The 23,076-nt window shown below is 41.8% G+C and overlaps 1 protein-coding gene and 1 pseudogene across 2 annotated transcripts in view; one reads left to right on the top strand and one right to left on the bottom strand.

The window, feature by feature from the left end:
• HERC6 (HECT and RLD domain containing E3 ubiquitin protein ligase family member 6) overlaps positions 1-19,115 on the bottom strand; it is a gene marked incomplete at both ends in the record, with an annotated part of 65,613 nt that extends 46,498 nt beyond the window's left edge. The window contains 5 exons of the mRNA XM_081111489.1: positions 4,892-4,986; positions 6,512-6,739; positions 10,876-10,952; positions 15,044-15,183; positions 18,879-19,115. Of these exons, the coding sequence (XP_080967615.1) occupies positions 4,892-4,986; positions 6,512-6,739; positions 10,876-10,952; positions 15,044-15,183; positions 18,879-19,115 (777 nt within the window). The remainder of the gene's footprint in view (positions 1-4,891; positions 4,987-6,511; positions 6,740-10,875; positions 10,953-15,043; positions 15,184-18,878) is intronic.
• Positions 339-1,579, top strand: LOC308529750 (eukaryotic translation initiation factor 1-like; annotated as a pseudogene). Its single transcript has 2 exons — positions 339-350; positions 1,238-1,579. The product of its transcript is annotated as a eukaryotic translation initiation factor 1-like (transcript).
• Positions 19,116-23,076: the final 3,961 nt, after the last annotated feature.

Below are 23,076 nucleotides of genomic sequence, written 5' to 3' on the forward strand. Positions count from 1 at the left end.
GAGTTTGACCGGGAGTTCAACTGCTTGCTATGATGTGTGCTGACCACCAGGGGGTGGTGCAGAACATGGCGGGCATCGGCAATGTGGTGCTGGCATCGGGCAGCAGTGGAGGCGCTGCTGGCACCAATGGGCCCCGATGAGAGTGGGACCATGGCAGGATAGTGGAGCAGGTGAGTGGGTGGTGTCAGGCCAAGGCAGGTGTGAGCAGGGGTCTGATTGCCCTGCCGATTGCCCCACAGACGGTGACCAGTGGAGGGGGGCGGGGCCACCCCCTGGCTCCTAGGTGATGAGGGAGCTGGGTGTGGGGCCTGGCCCCAATTGATCCTCTCACAAGCAGGATGGTGGAGCAGGTGAGGGGGTGGCGCTAGGCCACGGCCGGGTTGCGAGGCTGGGGGCACGAGCTGGGGCCCAATCCCCGCAGGCAATCCCAAGGGACCACATCTGTACACGAATTCATGCACCAAGCCTCTAGTAAGCTCTATATAAGGAGGAGGGGTCTATATTTACTATTTCTAATAGTGAATATAGAGTTAACACATTAAACATAAAATATCATTGGTACTCCCTTAAGAATTAGGCATTTAATACATGTTTGTACAATGAATGGATGGACAAATTAATTGGTTCAAAAATTACACTAACATTTAGTATGGGATTGCTTTATTTATTTGTGCATTATTCTGGAAATAATCTCTTTTCAAAAGGATTATTTTTTAATTTTATTTTTCAATTACAGTAGACATACAATATTATTTTAGTTTCAGGTGTACAACATATGATTAGACATTTATATACCTTACAAAGTGATCACCCCAGTAAGTCTACTACCCATCTGACACCATACACAAAATATTATTGATTATATACCCTATCCCAGCCATGGGCAAACTATAGCCCGCAGGCCGGATCCGGCCCGTTTGAAATGAATAAAACTAAAAAAAAAAAGAAAAAAAGACCGTACCCTTTTATGTAATGATGTTTACTTTGAATTTATATTAGTTCACACAAACACTCCATCCATGCTTTTGTTCCGGCCCTCCGGTCCAGTTTAAGAACCCATTGTGGCCCTTGAGTCAAAAAGTTTGCCCACCCCTGCTCTATACTGTACTTTACATTCCCATGACTATTTTTATAACTGGCAATTAAAACTAATTTTATAACTTCTTAATCCCTTCACCTTTTTCACCCAGTCCCCCGCTCCTGCTTCCCCCACCCCCAGGAAAAGAGATCATATTAGGTGTTTGCTATCCAGAGCCTCCACTCTTTCAATCCCTTTGCTGATGCAAGTAAGGGCAAATATCTGCTTCCTGCTGGCACAGAGGATTATGTCCATATAAGAATTCAACAGAGAAACGGCAGGAAGACCCTTACTACTGTCCAAGGGATCACTGATGATTACGATAAAAAGAAACTAGTGAAGGTGTTTAAGAAGAAATTTGTCAGCAATATTACTGTAATTGAGCATCCAGGATACAGATAAGTAATTCAGCTACAGGAGGACCAGTACAAGAACATATGCCAATTCCTCGCAGAGAGTGGACTGGCTAAGGATGACCAGCTGAAGGTTCATGAGTTTTAAGTGCTAGTGGCTCACTGAAGCTTAAGTGAGAATTTCCTTGCAACCCTTGTCACAAGTTTAATTGTAAAATTGATTTGAGAGAGAGAAAGAGTGGGGGGAGGGTGGGTTTGAGAGAAAAACATTGACTTGTTGTTCCACTTATTTATGCACTCATTGATTGATTCTCGCCAATCAAATTAGTTAGATTTCTTCTGACCGGGGATTGAACCTGAAACCTTGGTGTATCGGGATGATGCTCTAACCAACTGAGCTATCTGGCCAGAGGCCCTTGTCACAAGTTTAAAAACCTCACCACTTGTATAATGTAACCAACTGGTGTCTGCTTTTAACTTGGATTAGTATGACTTCTTCATGCAATAAGCTGAAGAAAGCACCCCCCACCATGCATTCTTCTAGGAATTTTGTGGTTTCAGATCTTACATTTAAATCTTCAATCCATTTTGTGTTTATTTTTGTATATGGTTTAAGAAAATGTTCTAGTTTTATTATTATTATTTTTTGCATGTATCTGTCCAGTTTCCCCAACATCATTTATCGAAGAAACTATCTTGTACATTCTTGGCTTCTTTAGATTAATTGACTATATAGATGTGGGTTTATTTTTAGGCTCTCTATTCTGTTCCATTCATCTATATGTCTATTTTTATGCCAGTACCATGCTGTTTTGATTACTATAGCCTTGCAGTACAGTTTAATATCAGGTGGCGTGATACTTGCAACTTTCTTCTTCTTTCTCAAGATTGTTTTGGCCGAAACCGGTTTGGCTCGGTGGATAGAGCATCGGCTTGCGGACTGAGGGGTCCCGGGTTCGATTTCGGTCAGGGGCATGTGCCTGGGTTGTGGGCACATCCCCGGTGGGGGGGGGTGCGGGGGGCGGCTGATCGATGTTTCTCTCTCATCGATGTTTCTAACTCTCTATCTCTCTCCCTTCCTCTCTGTAAAAAATCAATAAAATATATATATATATAAAAAAAAGATTGTTTTGGCTATTCAAAGTCTTTTATGGTTCTTTATAAATTTTAAGGTTATTTGTTCTAGTTCTGTAAAAAATGCTATTGGTATTCTGACACAGATTACATTGCATCTGGAAATTGCCTTGGGTAATAAGGACATTTCAATGATGTTAATTCCCCATATCCATTAGCACAGTATATCCTTCCATTTGTTTGTATCTTCTTCAATTTCTTTCTTCAGTGTCTTATAGTTTCCTGAGTACAGGTCTTTTACAACTCTTTGGTTAAATTTATTCCTAGGTACAGTGGGGCCTTGACTTACGAGTTTAATTCGTTCTGTGACGGAGCTCGTAACTCAAATTACTCGTATGTCAAATCATTAAAGTGAACGAGTGAGACACGTGATGCTGGGCTGATGTTGTGGCGTTCACTGTGATGTTCGCTGCACCAACTAGCAATGGGGTATCTGAAGCTGGCTCATAACCTGAATTTTAGCTCGCAACTCAAAGCAAAAAATCGGCCGAGAGACGGCTTGTATCTAGAAAAACTCGTTAGTCGGGACACTTGTTAAGTCAAGGACCCACTGTATTTTTTTGATGCAATTGTTTTCTTTTTAAAAAATACATTTTTATTGATTTCAGAGAGGCAGGGAGAGGGAGAGAGAGATAGAAACATCAATGATTAGAGAGAATCATTGATTAGCCGCCTCCTGCATGCCCCTTATTGGGGATTGAGCCCGCAATCCAGGCATGTGTCCTTGACTGGAATCAAACCTGGAACCCTTCAGTCCACAGGCTGACGCTCTATCCACCAAACTGGCTAGGGCTGTAATTATTTTCTTAATTTCTTTTTCTTACAAAGCTCAATACTGGTGTATAAAAATGCAACCACTTCCCGAATATTAATTTTATATCCTGCTATTTTACTAAACTCATTTAAGTTCTAATAGTTTTTTGGAGGCATCTTTAAGGTTCTCTCTATATAGTATCATATCATCTGTAAATAATGGCAGTTTTACTTCTTCTTTTCCAATTTGGATACATTTTCTTTCTTTTTCTTGTTTGATTGCTGTGGCTAGGACTTCCACTACTATGATGAATTAAGAGTGGTGAAAGTAGACATCCCTGTCTTGTTCCTGTTCTTAAAGAAAAAGCTCTGAACTTTTCAGCATTGAATATAATGTTAACTGTGGGTTTGTCATATACTGTCTTTATTATGTTCACATATGTTCCCTCTATCCCCACTTTACTGAGAGTTTTTATCATAAATGGATGTTTGATATTTTCAAATGCTTTTTCTGCATCTATTGATATGATCCTATGATTTTTATATTTCATTTCATGTCGCTTCTCTTTCATTTCTGATTTTATTTATTTGAGTTCTCTCTCTTTTTTTCTTAATGATTCTGGTTTATCAATTTTACCTTTTATCTCTTTTATCTTTCAAAGAGCCAGTTCTTGATTTCATTGATCTTTTCTATTGGTTTTGTTGTGTGTGTGTGTGTTTTTTCTTAGCATCTATTTTCATTTATTTCTGCTCTTTTATTATTTCTTTCTTTCTACTCACTTTGGGTTTTGTTCTTCTTTTTCTAATTCCTTTAGATGTAACCTTAAATTGTTTGAGATTTTTCTTGTTTCTTGAAATAGGTCTGTTTTGCTATGAATTTCCCTCTTAGAACTGCTTTGACCATGTCCCATAAATTTTGGGTCATTGTGTATTCCTTTTCATTTGCCTCAAGGTATCTTCAAAAGATGATTCTTGATTAAAACAACTCTAGATTTCTCTTGTCAATTAAGAATGATATAACTCAAATATGCTTTTCAAACAAATAGTAAAAATTATTTTAGATATTTAGTCTTTAAATTTCAACCACAGTTTTCAAGTCTATAACTTACGGCTATGGAAAAAAATCCATCACAAAGGAATATCCTATATAGCCAGTACAAAAAGAGGAAGAAAACATTCAGGAAATCAGTTCATATCTGTGCCAAGCAAGAAGTGGAACAATATATGTTCTAGTTTGTAATGTGGATTATTGAAAATTGTAAAAATTACTTTGTGCTCCTATAATAAATTTTATTTGTAGAACCACATTATAAGTAGTTACTAAAAAGATTCTCTCCTATTAACCTAATTTAGTAGGTATCTAAAACTATATCCAAAGCTAAAATTAACTTTTGTTATAGGATCTTGAAAATTTCATGATTAATATCGGGTAACTTCTCCTTTTAAAGATTTGTACACTGAATGGATATATTGAGATATTGATCCACAACTTGATTTCAACAATAATTAGTAACTGAACCTTGTGGTAACACTTGATTGAAATTTTGAAAAATAGCAAGACATTTTGAATTACCTGGGTAAGCACTGCAGTGTGTTCATAACCACAGCTGATGTAAATCACATCTAGACTCTTTAGCCGACCAACTGAAAGAGGCTTGTAGCGTTGCACTGTTGAAAGAAGTATAAGAATCAGACTCAGTTATCATGAGTTTTTATATTTTTATAGTTTTTAATATTTTTATTATCTTATAATTAACATAATTTTTAGAAGTGAATAAATAACCAGAGGTTTTAGAAAACAAAGGGAAAGCCCTGCTTTGGGAAAGAAAAGCAGTCTTTTAGCATGTATTTCTGGAAACTATTTAATCTTCTTTCCTGAATCTATTGTCCTGGAAAGATAAGCTTTAAGACCTTCATCCTAATGATAGTGTCATCATGTTGAATTCATTTCTGTCACAGAGTAGGTATTTTGCAAATATGTAATAGTAGTTAAGAAAATACAAGAACCTACTTCATGCTGACAGAGTTAAATGAAATTAGTGCTCAGCATGGAACTAGCACTAAACAGGTGCTAAAGATATGTTAGTTGAATCTACTAGTAAAAAATTGAACAAAGGAGGACAGGGCCCATGGGGAAGACTTCACAGTGAGTTTTGTTTAAAGGTTGCCAAAGGAACTGGTGATTTCCCCTACTGCTAGCAGGCTTCTAATCCAGTGGTTCCGAAATTTTGCTGCACAGCAGAATCACCCAAGAGATCTTTGTTAATGACTGATGCCTGACTTCCATCCCCAAACATCCTGATTTAATTGGTATAGGGTCCAACTAGGACATTGGGATTTTTAAATATATTTTATTGATTTTTTACAGAGAGGAAGGGAGAGAGATAGAGAGTTAGAAACATCGATGGAAGAGAAACATCGATCAGCCGCCTCCTGCACATCTCCCACTGGGGATGTGCCCGCAACCCAGGTACATGTCCTTGACCGGAATCGAACCTGGGACCTTTCAGTCCGCAGGCCGACGCTCTATCCATTGAGCCAAACCGGTTTCAGCGACATTGGGATTTTTAAATGCTCTCATGGTAGACAGAATAATGGCCTCCCAAAGACATCCATGTCCTTTTTTCCAGAGCCTGTGAACATGTTAGGGTACATGTCAAAGGGGAGTTAAAGAAGCAGATGGAATCGAAGTTGCTAATCAGTTGACCTTAAAACAGGGAGATCACAAGAGTCCTTTAACTGAAGAAATGGGAGGTAGATGTGTCAATGTCAGAATAATGTGACTTGAGAAAGACTTAATCAGCCAGCCATTGCTGGTTCTGAAGAAGAAAGGGGGCTGAGTGAAGGAATGCAGGTGGTCTTTAGAAGCTGGAAAAGAGAAGAAAATGGCTTCTGCTCTAGAGCCTCCAGAAAGGAAACAGCCCTGCTGACACCTTGATGTTAGCCCAGGAAGGCCCACACCAGACTTCAGAATACCAGAACAATAAGATAACACACCTGTGTTGTTTTAAGCCACTAAATTTGTGGTAATTTGTTACAGTAACCATAAAAATTAATGTAGCCTCCAGGTGATTCTAATGTTCCATAAAGTTTGGGAACCACTGTTCTAACCTCTGAGACGGCCCTTTGCAGAGTTGGTCTTCCAACTGGAAAGAAATAATAATTTATTGCAGGCACAAGATTATCTCCTTACCTGGGACATCTTTCCCGCTGAGGGCCAGCTGCCCTGCACTGTTGCTTCCCCAGCCAAATGAAGTCCCAGAGAGAGACAGGGCAAAGCTGTGGGCCCCTCCTGCAGCCACCTGAGCCAGCGGGATCCCGTCTAAGGACCTCACCTGCTGTGGGCTGGCTTGGGAGGGAAAGTCCTTCCCCAGGCCCAGCTGACCTTGGCTGTTCTTTCCCCATGAAAACACTTGGCCATCTACAGAAATAAAGAAGAGAAATTCAGAATTGCAAGTAAAAACTGCCACCCTAATTCAAAAAATCTTTAAAAAATAAAACAGGGTTAAATAAGGTTAAAGTATTCTGGCTAAAGGCAAAGGTCAAGATCACCTTCAGAGGTCCCTTCTAACAACATCCACTCCTCTTCTCCTTCCAAGTAAAGGGCAACTGTGTTCTTTCAGGTGCTCAGGCCAAAAATCTTGGAGTCATCCTTGACTCCTCTCTTTCCTTTACATCTTCCAACCCAGCAGATCCTAAAGTCTCTACTGTCAGAGTTTATACAGAATCCAACTACTTCTCACCTCCCCACTGTTAGCCCCTCAGTGGCCAAATCACCATCATTTCTGTCCTGGAAAATTACAACAGCACCTTTCTGGACTCCCAGATCCCACCTTTGCCCTCAGCAGTCTGTTCCAAAGAATAGCCAGAGTGAGTGACCTTTTAAAGATATGAGTCAGATCGAACCATTCAGGAGCTTGCTATCTCACTCAATAATAGACTAATTCTTACCACAGCTCACAAGCCCCACGTACCCAGTATTTCCCATGACCATTTCTCAGATCTCATCTGCCCCTTCCTCATGCCTCTCCATATACCCTGCTCTTGCTGAGCACACCACCGGGCATGCCCCCTACCTCATCACCTTTTTTTGGGATCCTTCTTCTTCTTCTGGATCATGGCCTTAGCATCATATCTCCTTCCTTCCCTTTCGGTCTCTGCTCATATGTCACCTAGTAAGAGATAGCTTCCCTGACTTCCTGTATAAACAGAAAAACCCCTTTCCTTCACCCAAGCACTTGCTCTCTGTCCTCTTACCCTCACTCACTTTTCTTCAAACTCCTTCTCCTTATCTGTTATACTACATAACTATTTGTCTCTGTGTTTAAGGGTCTCTTCTCTTACTTCTCTTCCTATCTAATAAAGAGTGAATATGCAAATTGACCATCATGCCATCACAAAGATGGCGGCACCCAGTCCCCTCAGCCCTGCCAGAGTCCCCCAGTCCTTTCAGACCAGCCATGGGCGTGGCAGGCATGTAGTGAGGCTGGACCCACCCTCAGCCCCCCAGCCACCCAGGGCCGGCCCAAGGTGCAGGCAAGCCTTGGATGGCGGTTGCCTAGCCGCCCAGGGCCGCCTGAGGCTTGCGCTGCTGGCAGTGGCAGCAGCAGAGGTGTGATGAGGGCATCGCTTTCCCCTGATCGCTGGGTCACCTCCCATCCCTGAGGACTCCCAGACTATGAGAGGGGGCAGGCTGGGCTGAAGGACACCCCCTCCAGTGCATGAGTTTTCATGCACCTGGCCTCTAGTCTGAATATAAGCTTCCTGAAAGCAGGGTCTTATGGTTGTTCACTGCTATATTCCTTTGTTAGAAACACTGCAGGCACTTGGTAAATATTTGTGAAATGACTCCATGGGGGGGAGGGGGCAGGAACCAACATTTTATGTTGAATTTGACCAGAGAGGGAAAATTAATATCAAATTTTTAAAAAGTTGCTCTAATGCTTATTTGTCCAGAGAAACGCCACACATCTCAGATTTTTAAGTTATTATATCTAACTTTTATTTTGAACTCTTCTAAGTTATTTCTATCACTGAAAATAATTTTTGAGAACATGCTGCAAAATGTCCAACTGTCATGAAAGTGTATGAGAATTCACAGTTCACCATAGCAAATGCATTGAGTACTGGGTTCTACACAGCTTTTACATTCCAGATCAACATAAAGACAAATCAATGCTCCAAGGAAAAAATTCAAATCATTTCCATAATTAAGAAGTTCCATTTGTTCAGTGGTTGAGCATCAGCCTATTATGAACCAGGAGGTCATGGTTTGATTCCTGGGTCAGGGCACATGCCTGGGTTGCAGATTCAATCTGTAACAGGGGGTGTGCAGGAGGCAGCTGATCATTGATTCTCTCTCATCACTGATGTTTCTATCTCTCCCTCTCCCTTCCTCTCTGAAATCAATACATGGATGTATTTTGAGGGCATTATGCTATGTGAAATAAGTCAGACAAAGACAAATACTGTATGATCTCACTTACATGTTGAATCTTAAAAACACACACCAACAACTCATGGATACTAAGAACAGAGTGGTGGTTGCCAAGAGTTAGGGATAAAACGGGTGAAGGGAATCAAAAGATACAAACTTCTAGTTATAAAATAAATGTCATGGGAATGTAATGTTCAGCATGGCCACTAGAGTTAATAATACTGTATTGCATATTTGAAAGTTGCAAAGAGAATAAATCTTAAAAGTTCTCATTACAAGAAAAAAATTCTGTAACTGTTTGGTGACAGATGCTAACTAGATTTATTGTTTTTATTTCACAGTGTATACAAATATTAATCATTATGTTGTACACCTGACACTAAATAATGTTGTATGTCAATTATACCTCAATAAAAATATACATTTTCTAATTTTAAAAAAGAAGAAAAATAAGAAAGGAAAAGAAACTAATATTCATTGTACCCTACATGCTATGGACTGTTCAGGATAAACTGTGTACCTTCTCTCACTGAATCTTCTAAACAACTTTTAAGTTATGCATCAATATTCCTACAGATGAGAAAACTGAGACTCAACCAAGTTAAATAACTTGCCTTAGATCAAATAGCTAGAAGTGGTAGGTAGAAGGAAGCACACTATAGCCCTGGGATTGTCCTGGTTGCATAGCCTACATGGTACAGTGATTAAGAACGTAAGATTGGGATATAAACAGAGTGAAAGTCTCTGAGCCCAACTATCCTTATTTCTGAAATAAGGAAACAAATAATACCTAGGTTCTGTGTTTTAAAATATTTTTATTTATTTAAAATTTTTATTGATCTTGAGAAAGTGAGAGAGAGAGAGAGAGAAACATTGATGTGTGAGAGAAACATTGATCGGTTGCCTCCCGCACGCATGTGGCCCAACAGGGGATCGAACCCGAAACCTGGGTATGTGCCCTGACCATGTGGAACCCACCACCTTTTGGTGCATTGGTCGACACTTCAACCAACTCAGCCACACCAGCCAGGGCCCTAGCTTCTGTGTTTTAGGCAATTACATGAGACAACACATGTAAAGCATTTAAGAGTAGCACATAGAAGGCAACTAAGAAATGTTGGCTGTCCCTGGCCCCGGTGGCAGAATGGCAGTTATGCACACGAAACCACCAGAGGGACCCACAAATGTCAGATGTCTCTTGAAAGGGATCAGAATATGCCCCGTTTGGAAGATTATTTTGAGCTGAAGGCAACTGAGAATTAACAGTTGCGGAAAGGGTTCTCTGCCCTCCCCTTATCCACCTGAAGGCAAGGCATAAATTTCCTTTTGTGACGGTGTCCCCTTTGTACCAGGAATGGGAGAGGGACTCATCACCAGAGATGGAGAGTCAGCCTTGGCGTGAGGGTGCCTCAACCATCCTTAGTGAAATAACCCTCATCTTCCATCAGTTCCCCCCACATGTTTTCAAGTCCCTTTCCCACAATTTCTCTCCCCTAGCCCAAACCTCCTTTCCTTTGTTCACATGGTATATAAGCCCCAGAATCTAACCACTTCTTGGGTTTCACTTCTTTTCGTGAACTCCCATGCATGTAAGTATCAATAAAAATTATGTGCCTTTTTTCTTAGTAATTTGTCGTTTCTTATATTTGTAGCCCTCCAGGTACTGAAACTAAGGAGTAAAGGAAAAGTTTTTCCTCCCTGACACTTTCCACTGAAATTTGGCAGGATGGACAAAGGACTGAGGATGTTGATTAAAAAAAAAAAAAAAGTAGTCATGATTTTGACTTTTCTTTCTTTGATCTAAGTAAAAAAGAGAATAGGCCTTTGTCTACCTGAATTTGCCAGTGAAGACAAGCCTTTTTGTGGAAAAAGGGCAAAATGCTGGAAATAAAACCACTACTGGGTTCTGAGAGAGTCAGCCAATCAGATCATGTAAGCAGAGATGGTCTTTATGGCAGTGAAATATGAATAGTTAAGAGTATAATAAGAACAAAAAAAATTGGAAAAACATATGAAAACAACATCTCTTCTGAAATCTGGAGAGTTAAAAACTTCTAAATGCATTAAAGTGAACCCCAATGCATTAAAAGCCAACAGGAGATTGAAAACACCTTTTTTACCTTCTGATAATGCCAGGGAATGGTGGTCTCCACAGGAAACTTGTATTATTTTTATACCATCCAGAGTTTTTATCTTCCTGTATTAAAAAGGAAACATAAAAAATATACAAAGTCTATTAATCATTCTTTAGAATCACTAAGTGGGCTACAGATATTTAAAACATCCCAGGTAATACATTTGGTTAAGAAAAACAATTTAATGTTCTTGTATTTCTGCAGTATCTTTTTTTTCAAAGCTTTGAACTGTTTTTAACATGACATCAGCATGTACAAAGGTGCAGGGCAGAATTCAAAACAGTATATAATGCAAAAGTGACTTTTACTGGACTTTTAATGCATTATTTAATGTACCAACTTTCATTCTATACTCATTGATGTAAAAGAAAAATAACTTTCTTCATACACATATAGCACAGGGCTTTAGAATTTATAGGATACTATTTTAATCCCTGTGAGAAAAACAAAACCATTGGGTTGAATTGCCTCTACAGGATCAAAACGTAACTATCCGCAATTTCACATGGTTGAACCTAGAACTCAAAGAAGTCAGATATGTTTCAAGTTGTAGAACTAGACTTTGGTCTTTCCGTTTCAAGTTCAATGATCATTCCTCAAGCCACAGCAATTTCTCACATGATTTAATGATCACAGGGGGTGACAAGGTAACTTCCTAGTATTAGAAAACATGCTCTTGACCATTTCCAAAGTGTGTAATTCATGAACACAAAATTCAGACTGCTTGTCATATCATTTGTCCTAGAAAACATTCTGTGAGGATATGATTCCCCCCCCCCTCCATTTTACTAAGTAAGATATTAGGACCCAGTGATTATAACAAAAAGGTTATGTTGAAAGAAAAACATTTCTTTTTCCAATCTGGGTGCAGTGATTTGAGGACCTGCAATTAATTGACAATAGACAGATTAACAGTGGAAAAGACATGGCTTATTTATATGTACACATGGGAGCTCCCAGTAATAGAAACTTTGTGCAATAACCAGAGTAAAAGTTTATATATATCAACATAACGAAAGTCGGGATTGGAGGAGGCAGTTAGAACTTCCATGGAAGAGTATGGGAGTTTCTATTGTGGGTTTTGTTTTTTTGTTTTTTGGGGGGATTTTTTTTTGGTGCTGATAGGGCAGCTGAATTCACAGGAAACTCCTTGCTAGGAGGGTTAATGGCAGCTGCATTTTAGGAGGCACTGCTTTAGTCAGATAGGGAAATTCAGATAAATTGCTTTCTGCATCTTTAGTAGCTCAAATGTTTTTACTTTAATCTTTATGCCAACTCAGGGGGTCCAAGTTGTATAGGTATTTGCAATAGATTAGATTAAGACCGAAGGGTCACATGTTCACATTCACCATGCCCTTCTCTTTCATAGGACTTTAAATAATAATTGGTGTTACAAGTTTTCCCCCCTGCCTCCTCCCTGCAATATACTGTAATGGCTGAGGTTAGAGACTGTGTTTGTTGGCATAGTCATCTTTGTACCCTGGCATCTTGCATGGTACCTGGCAGGTGGAACTCAAAAATATTGAATGAATGAATGAATGAATGAATGAATGAACTGAAATACTTACTTAGGTGTAAAAATTACTTCCTTAAATTCTCCAATCCCCAGTTGTCCTTCAGAACCAGCTCCCCATGCAAAGACCCTTCCTTTGTGACAAACAGCCAGGGAGTGCTCCTTTCCACAGCTCACGAAAACAACATGTAGAGTTTCCAGTGCCTTAATGGGTTCTTCAGGAACAAAAACAAAGCAAAACAAAACCCCCACAGATTATTAATTTAACAGAAAGTTCAAGACAGTACTTTTCCTTCAAAAAGAAGGGTCATTCAAATTGCTTGTCTCTTCCAACAGGCCTTTAAATCAAGGCCTAAAGTCCATGCTAAAGGTCTGAAGGAAATAGCTCAGTGTGTGTTATACTGTCTTCATGGGAATTAGCTGGTATTCAAAAGGGTGGGCATCACGGAAGAAGGGAAGCTGTAGGAACTATGACACTTGAGCTAATGTTCCTTTCTATGATGATGGTAGTAAAACCCAGCAAAATGAAGGGAGTTGGAAAGAAGATGAGATTGCTTCTATACTCTTTTGGATCCCCAGCCCTGAACAGTGAGAACAAGGAATTAATCCCTTACTCAGGAGGAAAAAGCAGGGAGCCTGTCTCATGAGTGTGGGAGGCAGAAGCCAGATCTCACAATGAAGAGTGCAGTGATATGCCTCTAAATGGGCCAAGTGGGCCCACAAATGGAAACCTGATCACATTTCCCTGAAAGCCAATCTAGATTCTTTCCCAAAGTGTTGTCTCTGAATTATCAAAGGGTTGGAGTTAAGTAGAATAATTATAAGTGAAGTTTTTGTTAACACAAATTTTCTTTTTAAAAATCTTTGTGATCTTATCTTTTCCAATGATTTACTTTCAAACTACACAACAATTTAAAAATTTCCCAAAGATTGATACACTCACAGAGGTAGAAACTAGTTCTGAAAGGAGTTTTAGGGATAAAATAGGCAGGTTTAGGGAGTTTTAGGAATAAAGAGGCTCCATGGGGGAGGAAGGCATAGGTGAGGGCTTGGAGTTGCCAAAAGGCATACATTCACAGAGGAAAAAAAAGGATTCCACAGGGTAAGCAGAGAGGAAGACATCCATTCACAGAAAATAGGGAAAAGCCACAGGATATGGGAAAAAAGGAAACAAACTTTCACAGAGGATAGAGAAATGCAGACAAATGAGATTTTTACAGGAGACAGAGAATTTGTTGTAGTAATATATATAGAAATCTTTAAAAATGCTTTAAAAATGTATAAAAAATGTTAAGAAAGGTTTAAAATGTTTGAGTTAATTTTCCTTGAAACTTAAAGTATGATATTAAGGACACATTTCCCATTGCCCTGAAGCGTGTGTATTTTATAGATAAGGATCTGAACTTTAGTTATTGACTCAGAGTGACTTGTCAAGATAACCATTTGAGTGAGCGATGTATTTTTCCTACGATAATCACATGTAGCCCCTTGCCCTGTTTGAGATTAACATGTGTGCATTGACGTAATTTATTGATAGCCACCTGAACTGTTGCCGGTGCCGTACAGGCTTTAAAAATGGGGGTCCTCCCTAGCTGGTTTGGCTCAGTGGATAGAGCATCAGTCTGTGGACTGAAGGGTCCCAGGTTCAATTCCAGTCAAGGGCACATGCCTGGGCTGCAGGCTGGATCCCCAGTAAGGGGCCTGCAGGAGGCAGCCGATCAATGATACTCTCTCATCATTGATGTTTCTATCTCTCTCTCCCTCTCCCTTCCTCTCTGAAATCAATAAAAATATTAAAAAAAAAATGGGGGTCCTGACCAGCCAATGGTGCTTGCCTGTGGAGACAGCCACAAAGGCATGTCCTCTTGTCAGTCCCGCAAGCAACGCCATTCCGTGTTTCTTTACTTGCCAGACGACAGAAGAACGGCCAGTACCTCTCGATCAAGATGCAACTGAGCTCTCGAGTGAGGAATGCTGGCCCCCTGCATCCAGACCGGACCAGCCCAGCTGCCGGACCCCAGAGAACAGCACCACCAGGATCCCCATTAAGCCTGTACCCACAGCATCAGGAACTTGTGTGAGTAATAAAGTGCTGTGTGATTTGCAACTGCATATGTTTCATGTGCTGTAATTCCTCCAGCAGTTAATGGAATTATTTTGCATACGCTCAAAATTAAAATTAAAGCTTCTGGTCTTTTCAGTCCTAGGCCTGCCCTTGGTCCTGCTTGTGTAGAGTAGCCTCTTCGCTAGCAACTACTTGAATGTACCACACCTGCATGGTTAAAGTTTATTTCAAGGGACACCTTAGATAAACACCCCAGATCCTTTCCCAGGATCTACTTGGGACAGAATTCTACCACTGAAGGGGGAGAGATAAAGGGTCACCACATGGGGTTTTAGGGTTTGAAGCTGATATTCTGCCAAAGAGTGACCAATTAGAAGGCAGTATGAAGAAACAAGAACTGCAGCCTTTATAAACCTTAAAAAAGGAGCTTAGTGGGTTACCCCCTTGGAATCCCCTTCCTACTAGTGGGAGTCTGTATTTGCTTCCAGTAAATTTCCACCCTTTCATCTACCACCTTTTGTCCAGTGGCTTCATTCTTTGAACCCATCTGGACAAGGACCGGAGAAAGAAATTACCCTTGCATCCTGCTCAGGAAAACAACCCGAATCAGACCACCTTCTGGAAGAACTGGAAGTATCATGATACCCTTCATTTCCACCTGAAGGGAATCAAGATGTGCCATCCCAAAATGTGCCGCTGTGGCATAAGGATTGTTCTGAGCAGAAGGCAACAGCAAATCAACAGATGCAGGAAGAGTTCTCTTCCCTCCCCTTATCCACCTAACAGCAGGCATACATTTTTCCTTGTGAAGGTGTCCCCCAGCAAGAGTGACTCATCACCGGAGCTGGCATTGAGAAGAGTCTGTATAAACAACCCTTACTAAATTAACCTTTGCCTTCCATTAGTTCCCCCCATATACTTCCAAGTCACTTCCCCACAACTGCAGATCCCTCAAAGCCCAAACGCGCTATTTTTGTTTAAATTGTATATAAGTCCCTGAATCTCAGGACTTCTTGAGTTTAACTTATTTTCTGTGAACTCTTGTGCACCAAAACTATTGATAAAATTGTATGCTTCTTCTCTTGTCTAAGTTTGCAGATCCTCCTGATTAAGAAGGTACAGGAAATGTTTTTCCTCCCAGACACAACCCTTAGAATTTATTCTTAGTAAGGAATTAGAAACTTCATCAAATAATATCTACAGTAATGCCAATCATAATATTATTTATAAAAGCCCCTAATGAAAAAAAGAATACTAATGTCAACAAAAGGAGAATAATTTAAGAGCCTGGAATGTTATGCTACAATTTGAAGTGTATTTTCAAAAATATGTAATAAAAAGGCAATAAGTTCATGATACTATGTTTGGTGAAAATGCAATTTAACAGAATTATATAAATACTGGGTGTACAAAACTGTATAATGACATGATTTTAAAGATTAAATACATAATATATAAAAAAAGCAAAAAGGCAATGCAACAAAATATTAGCAGTTGTCTTTGGGTATTGGAACTATTGGCTAGTTCTTCCCCTGTGTTTCAACAACAATTAGTAATGGTAAAAATGCTATTACATATATTTTTAATTTTAAGAAAAAAGATGCCCATAATTTCTGGGAGAAACCAAGATGGCGACATAGGCAAACACCTGAAATTGCTGCCTCGCACAACCACTTCAAAACTACAATTAAAAGACAAAACACACATCATTCAGAACCACAGGTAGGCTGGCTGAGTGGAAATTCTACAACTAGAAGGAAAGAGAAAAGCACACTGAGACTCAGAGGAGGTGCGGAAGTAAAGTGCAGAGGTTCGGAGCTGCATGTGGAAAGGGCTGGCAACGGAGGACGCCGGTGTCTTTTTCAATCGGGAGAGAGTCTCAACCTCCCAACTGCTCTGAACTCCAGTTCCAGGCGAGTCTCTGGGGACCCAGACTCATACGGGGAGAAACTGGACTATCTGGCATCGGGCAGAACTTGAGGGTGGCTTTCTCTTATAGGTGCTTGCAGTGATTACCACGGGACACTGAGACCCGGGACCTCTTAGAGCAGGACTGAGGATCAGCCATAGCTGTTTGCTCAGCCCTGTTGATTCCCTGAGACCCCGCCCCACCCAAGCTGTGCGCAGAGGCTTTTGCATACAAAAGGCCTGGCCCTTTGAGATCTAAAATTACCTAACAAACTGCAGCTGGGTCAGAGAGACCCAGAACATCCAAAAGAAGGCTCAAGGCCCCACAGCAGCTTGCACTGCTTCACAGCTGGGCCTCATCTGGGCACCTCCAAACTCTAAATAAGGAAGAGGAATCTGCAGATCTCTCCATAGCTCCTGCTGGGTAGCCTCAGGCAGAGGCTAAATTAGCACCTCCTTAGAGATCCAAGAGCCAGTATAGCCAGTGGTCAGAGTGGGACCATCCAGATTACAACTACTCAGATCCATAAGGGACACACTCAGGGGGAAGACTCAGTGAACACCAAAGCCCCACTGAAGCAAGTCTTGCCCTAGAAGGGTGTCTTCAGCACAGAAGTTCTCCACTGTAGACACAGCTGATTCTCACAGACAATTGGCCTGGAGGTCAATTCCTCCCAGTGATACCAACAACAATCAAGGCTTAACTACAGCAAGACTGTGCAAACAGCCCACAAAGGGGTGCACCAAGAGTGTCCATCTCAGGTAATTGGGGAGTCTGAGCCACTGGGCCCTATAGGACACCTAGCACACAAAGCCACTCTACCAACACAGGGAAGCGTAAAAAATGTGGAGACAAAGAAACGGGTCACAAATGACAGAAATGGAGGAAAGCAAACTACTGGACATAGAGTTCAAAATCATGGTTATAAGATTTTTCAAGAATTTTCTAGAAACCGCTGATAAATTTAGTGAGAACCTCGAGGATATGAAAAAAGACCAACTAGAAATTAAGCATACACTGACTGCAATAAAGAATAATCTACAGAGTTCCAACAGCAGACAAGAGGATCGCAAGAATCAAGTCCAAGATTTGAAATACGAAGAAGCAAAAAACACCCAACCAGAAAAGCAAAAAGCAAAAAGAATCCAAAAATATGAAGATAGTGTAAGGAGCCTCTGGGACAGCTTCAAGCGCACCAACATCCGAATTATAGGGGTGCCAGAAGAAGAGAGAGAGCAAGATATTGAAAACCTATTTGAAGAAACAATGACAGGAAACTTCCCCCACCTGGTGAAAGAAATAGACTTATAAGTCCAGGAAGCACAGAGAACCCAAAACAAAAGGAATCCAAAGAGGGCCACACCAAGACACATCATAATTAAAATGCCAAGGGCAAAAGACAAAGAGAGAATCTTAAAAGCAGCAAGAGAAAAACAGTTAGTTACCTACAAGGGAGTACCCATATGACTGTCAGCTGATTTCTCAACAGAAACTATGCAGGCCAGAAGGGAGTGGCAAGAAATATTCAAAGTGATGAATACCAAGAACGTACAACCAACATTACTTTACCCAGCAAAGCTATCATTCAGAATTGAAGGTCAGATAAAGAGCTTCACAGATAAGAAAGAGCTAAAGGAGTTCATCACCACCAAACCAGTATTATATGAAATGCTGAAAGGTATTCTTTAAGAAGAGGAAGAAGAAAAGGGTAAAGATAAAAATTATGAACAACAAATACATATCTATCAACAAGTGAATCCAAAAATCAAGTGAATAAAAAATCTGATGAGCAGAGTAAACTGGTGAATATAATAGAATCAGGGGCATAGAAAGGGAGTGGACTGACAATTCTCGGGGGGGAAAGGGGTGTGGGGGGTGTGGGAAGAGACTGGAAAAAAATCGTACACCTATGGATGAGGACAGTGGGGGGGGGGGTAAGGGCAGAAAGTGGGGTGGGAACTGGGTAGAGGGGAGCTATGGGGGGAAAAAGAGGAACAACTGTAATAATCTGAACAATAAAGATTTAATAATAATAAAAAAAAGGTAACAGGAAAAAAAAGAAGTTCAAAGGTGACTGAATAAGAGTAAGGGGTAAAGGGGGGTGGGGCGGGACGGGTGGTATCTGTAACACTATTAACAATAAAAAATACTTAAAAAAAAAGAAAAGAAAAGAAAAAAGACGCCCTAGGGTATTGCTGAGGGACTCACAGGTATCAACCCCCCAAAACCACATGTGGAAGGTCACCGTTCCGGAGAGCTTTGCGCAGGCAAGGACTGGTCTCCAAAGAAAAGTGGGAGGGACCACAGCACCCTTCCGGGAAGAGCGGTCCAGTTCAGTTCCAACTGACGGTTTCGCTTTCAGTTTTTCTTTTAAGAGAAACTGGAAACCGAAACTAGCCCGAGGCGCGTCTGGGAAAGCGAAACTGACGAAGTTGCGCCCAGCCGCGCGGGGAGCCCTTTGCAGGCTCCTGCCCAGAGGACCCAGGGCTCCCGGGCCCCACCTGCCGGCGCCGCGCCCGCACCTGCACCGGTGTCCCGCGCTCACCTGGCCCGTCCCCGCGCGGCGCGCCCCTCCGGCCCAGCTGGCCGCGGCTGTTGTCCCCGCACGCGTGGACCGTGCCGTCGCCCAGCAGCAGCAGCGAGTGGCGCTCCCCGCTGGCCGCCCGCCGCAGCTCGGCTCTGCCCGCGGGTTCCCGGCGCTGCAGCCTCCCGGGGCCGGGGCCGCCGCAGAAGTACATCCCGCTCCCGCGCTGGCCGCCTGCTCAGGTCCAGCTGCCCGGTCTCCTCCGGCTCCCAGAGGTTAGTGAGCGGAGGTCAGTCCCACCCTGGTCTCGGCCAGCCAGCTGTGGCACTCGCCCCAAAGAGGGCTGTCCGGGCGCACTACGTCATCCGGACGCCTCCCCAGACATTCTTTCGGGGTTCAAACCGGGGAGCCAAGTGCCCAGGAGCAGCGAGGGAAAAACACCTAGATTGACATCCTCGCTGAGCCGCTTATGAGCTGTGGGACTTCCGGCAGGTGGCGACGATTCTGTGCCTCACCTACCAGGTCTCTGAAATGTGGACAGTAACACAGTAAAGCTAATACGTCAGGACGATGTCATAGCTCATTAGTAACGTGTTAGTTAGAATAATCCCAGAGTGCTTTCATAAACGCCTCCGAGTGCCAACCTTCAACTGTTTTTGGCAATAGAAATCCAAAATCCTCATGGTGCTTCCATTCCCCTATTTATAAACAGGTACATACTTAGCATAAGGTCAGACAACTTAATGTTACTTGGCAACATTAAGGAAAATACAACAGTAAAGGAATAGAGGGTGGGGACAGAAGGAACTGTTGTTTTTGGTAAAGATATCAGAGAAGGTATAAAATGGTGGAACGAGGGAATGAATCATGCTCATATCTAAGGGCAGTGGTTGCAGGAAGAGCAATTGAAGTTTTGAACAGAGAAGTGACATGGTCTGACTTTAGTTTTAAAAGAATCATTCTGGCTGCTGTGTAGAAGATAAGGGAATAGACACGGAAGCAGAACAGCCAGTTAGGAGAGGTGGCTGCAGGAGTCCAGGTCACAAGGATGATGCTCGCTGGCACTAAAGTGATGTCCTAGAGGGGAGGAGAGAAGAACTGATCACAGTCAAGATGTGTTGAAAGCCAGATTTGCTGCTGGCTTGGAAATGTGAGGAAAGAAGGAAAAGAATTAGGATTTCTGCAAGGTTGGCTTGAGCAAGTGGGTGAACAGTGGTACCCTTTACTGGGAGGGGGGTGTTAGGTCGGAGAGAGCCCAGGATCAGATACATGCAGACATGTGATGAGACAATGGACTTCCCCTGGAATTTCTCACAGATCAACGTGCCAGACACAGATACCAGCTTCTTCTCCCTGAATCCACATACCCCCACACAGATAGGGACTTCTTCTGAATACCCCCGCCCATCCCCTGCAGCAGAGAATTCCTCAGCTCATGTCCCCGCCCCTCACCCAACTGCAGTATAAAAAAAGCGCCCCCCTCCCTGTTGGTGTGAATCCACGTGCCCTGTCCTGGGGGTACGTGGGTCTCCCGGGGACGCAGAATAAACCTTTTCCTTTCCTTTCTTTTCTGATTCACTGGACTCTATTTCTTGAGCCGCCTCCTGAGCCACCTAACCTAACAGGGGGACCTTGAGGGAGGTGCCAGTTTAAGACTGGTGGGTCAGGAGTCCAGTCTGGTAATATCTGAGAGATGCTTGGTATAAAATGAGGCAGTAAGATAAGCCATCTCAGAGTTGTGGAGAGAAGTCGGGGTGGACAGGGCAGTCCTCCGTGCAGAGGTAATATTGGAAGCCAGCTGGCTGACTGAGAGCCCCAGGGGGTGGGGGTGGCTAGCATATAACAGAGAATGGATCCTAGGAAGAAACACCGGAGGGCTGGAGGGCTGGTGTGTGAGAAGCAAGTGAAGAAGAAGGGAATGATCAACTCTATTGTTTTTCCAGCAAGTTGATCTTTAGGTTTGGCAAAAATGGGGGTCATTGGTGACTGACAGTGTTCACCATCATCAGCATCACTAGTATTGTTTTATTTTTATAGTATCCTTTATATACTCTCAGCTCCCTTCTCATTGAAGCATAGTAACCTCCATCTTGGGTAAAAACTGCTGTTTAAAATTTTAACCCTGCTATTCTGGCTTCTGTAAACATTTGCTTGCTTCAATAATAGGGAACATAAGACTACTCCCCATCCAGAGAGGCCATAAATTATGCTCCAGACAGAATTGTCAGTGCTGGCGCCAGGCCAGGCCTTGAGATATGGTCTCACGGCCCTGTCCCAGCAAACAGGACTTTTTCTCAGAAGGTCTGGAAGTCTCATTCCAAATTTGGAAAACAAAGAGCTGAAAAACATATAAGTAGGAAAGACTTCCACCATATTGGGCCCCAGAATTTGAGAAGCAAGAGTTCCTCTGGGCCCACTAGCGCTAGCAAAAATGAACAGGACTCCAAATAAATTTGGCTTATTGATTAAGGCGTCTTCTGATTTACAATATAACTCATTACTACTACATTTTAAGTTCTCTCAAGATGAGAATAAATGTTTTTCACTCTTAAGAGTGCCTGGCACATAGTAGATACTAATAGGCATGTATTGGGCAAATGGGTTGATGTGTGGTAAGTAAATGAATAGCATTCATACTTCTGGCTCCATTTTACAATATGCCATTTACTATCTTCCTTTTTCTGAATAGAAAGTTCCCAAATGTGTATTACTTTCCTCAGACACAACAGTGAGAATTTGATATCAGCCTAAGACACTGAACCCTCGTATTAAGTTATTTCTTTAAAAAAATTTTACTGAACTACAATGTAAATGTATTATGCTCATTTTGTGTCACTACCACACAGGATGGTGTCTACCAAATTAAAAGAATGCAACACATGTTAGTGAGTTAAGTGAATAAAAGGTAAATTAAATAAATTGATTGTACTTTTAGTGTTTGAGAAAGATGTAATTATCCATTCAGCTGTATTCATGCACTTGGAAATAGTAGCTCCCATTTATTAGATGCTTACCATGTGTTGACAATTTTATATAAAATATCTAATTTAATTCTTTAATCTGCTTTTTTTTTAGTTAAGACAGGTTTGATTGCAAGTGACAGAAAATATAACCTAAACTTGCATAATAAGAAGTTTACTGATAAATCATTATTATTTTTCAAAAATATTTGCTGCCCCTCTCTTTCCTATGGCATCAAGCTTGAGCACATGAATTTATTCTGGCCAATGGCATGCAAGCAGGAAGCATCTTCCAGGCAGATGGTTTAAGAGCCAGTACTTATTCTCCTACCCTTGCCCCCCTATTACAATAACTGGTGGTTTCCAGATCACGGTTACTCCATCATCCTGGGTCCTGGATTAAAACAGTAATTTAGCAGAGTTGCAGCTAATCTATGTAGAAATGAATCTTTGTGGCTGTCAGGCCCTGAGATTTGGGGGAGAGGAGGGTGTTATTGCTCTGATAGCATAATTTAGCTTCTTCTGTCAGTCCCATAATTGAAAGTCTGTCAGCATGGCTGATTGGCAGGGATTGCTTCCTGCCAACAATAACCTAATGTCCTAATGACCCCATTTCTCTGTGTCCCTTTCTCTGCCTCTTGCTATGAGGGCTTCCTCTTCCGGCTCCACACGGTGTACTCCACGCACGGTTCCTGAATCTCCTCTGAGGTGGCAAGTTTAGTTGTGATGTTCTCAATGGCCAAGTTTGAGTCACAAGTCTACGCTTGAGCCAGTCACTGTGGATGCAGGTGATGGAGTCAATCACCTGGCAGATCATTCTGCTGAGGAGATAAGCAACGTGTATCCTCTACATCAATCATGTAGAATAAGTATATTAATATAATTCCTGTTTTGGGGTACGAAATCAAGGTTCAAAGAGTTTTGGTAACTTGTTTGAAGTTACATGGCATGTAGGTGGCAGAATTTTAACTCTAGTCAGTTTGTCTAGAAAGCCTATTTAATTTCCACTCTTTAGTCCCTGATGCCTCCTTTAGTGTCCTCTTTAGGTTAACGGCACATCCTCACAACTATTCCATCTAGAAGATTCCAGTTCACCTTATAGTTCCTCCCCATTGAAAAACCTCCCCTAACCAATTAGCTGCTGAAGGATGTAGGCTCATATCAGCGGCAGCTCATTTTTTATTCACTTTATATCTCTGCCACTCCTACCCTAGT

This window comes from Myotis nattereri, assembly GCF_964212035.1.
Source record: "Myotis nattereri genome assembly, chromosome: 1".
NCBI classification, from domain to species: Eukaryota; Metazoa; Chordata; class Mammalia; order Chiroptera; family Vespertilionidae; genus Myotis; species Myotis nattereri.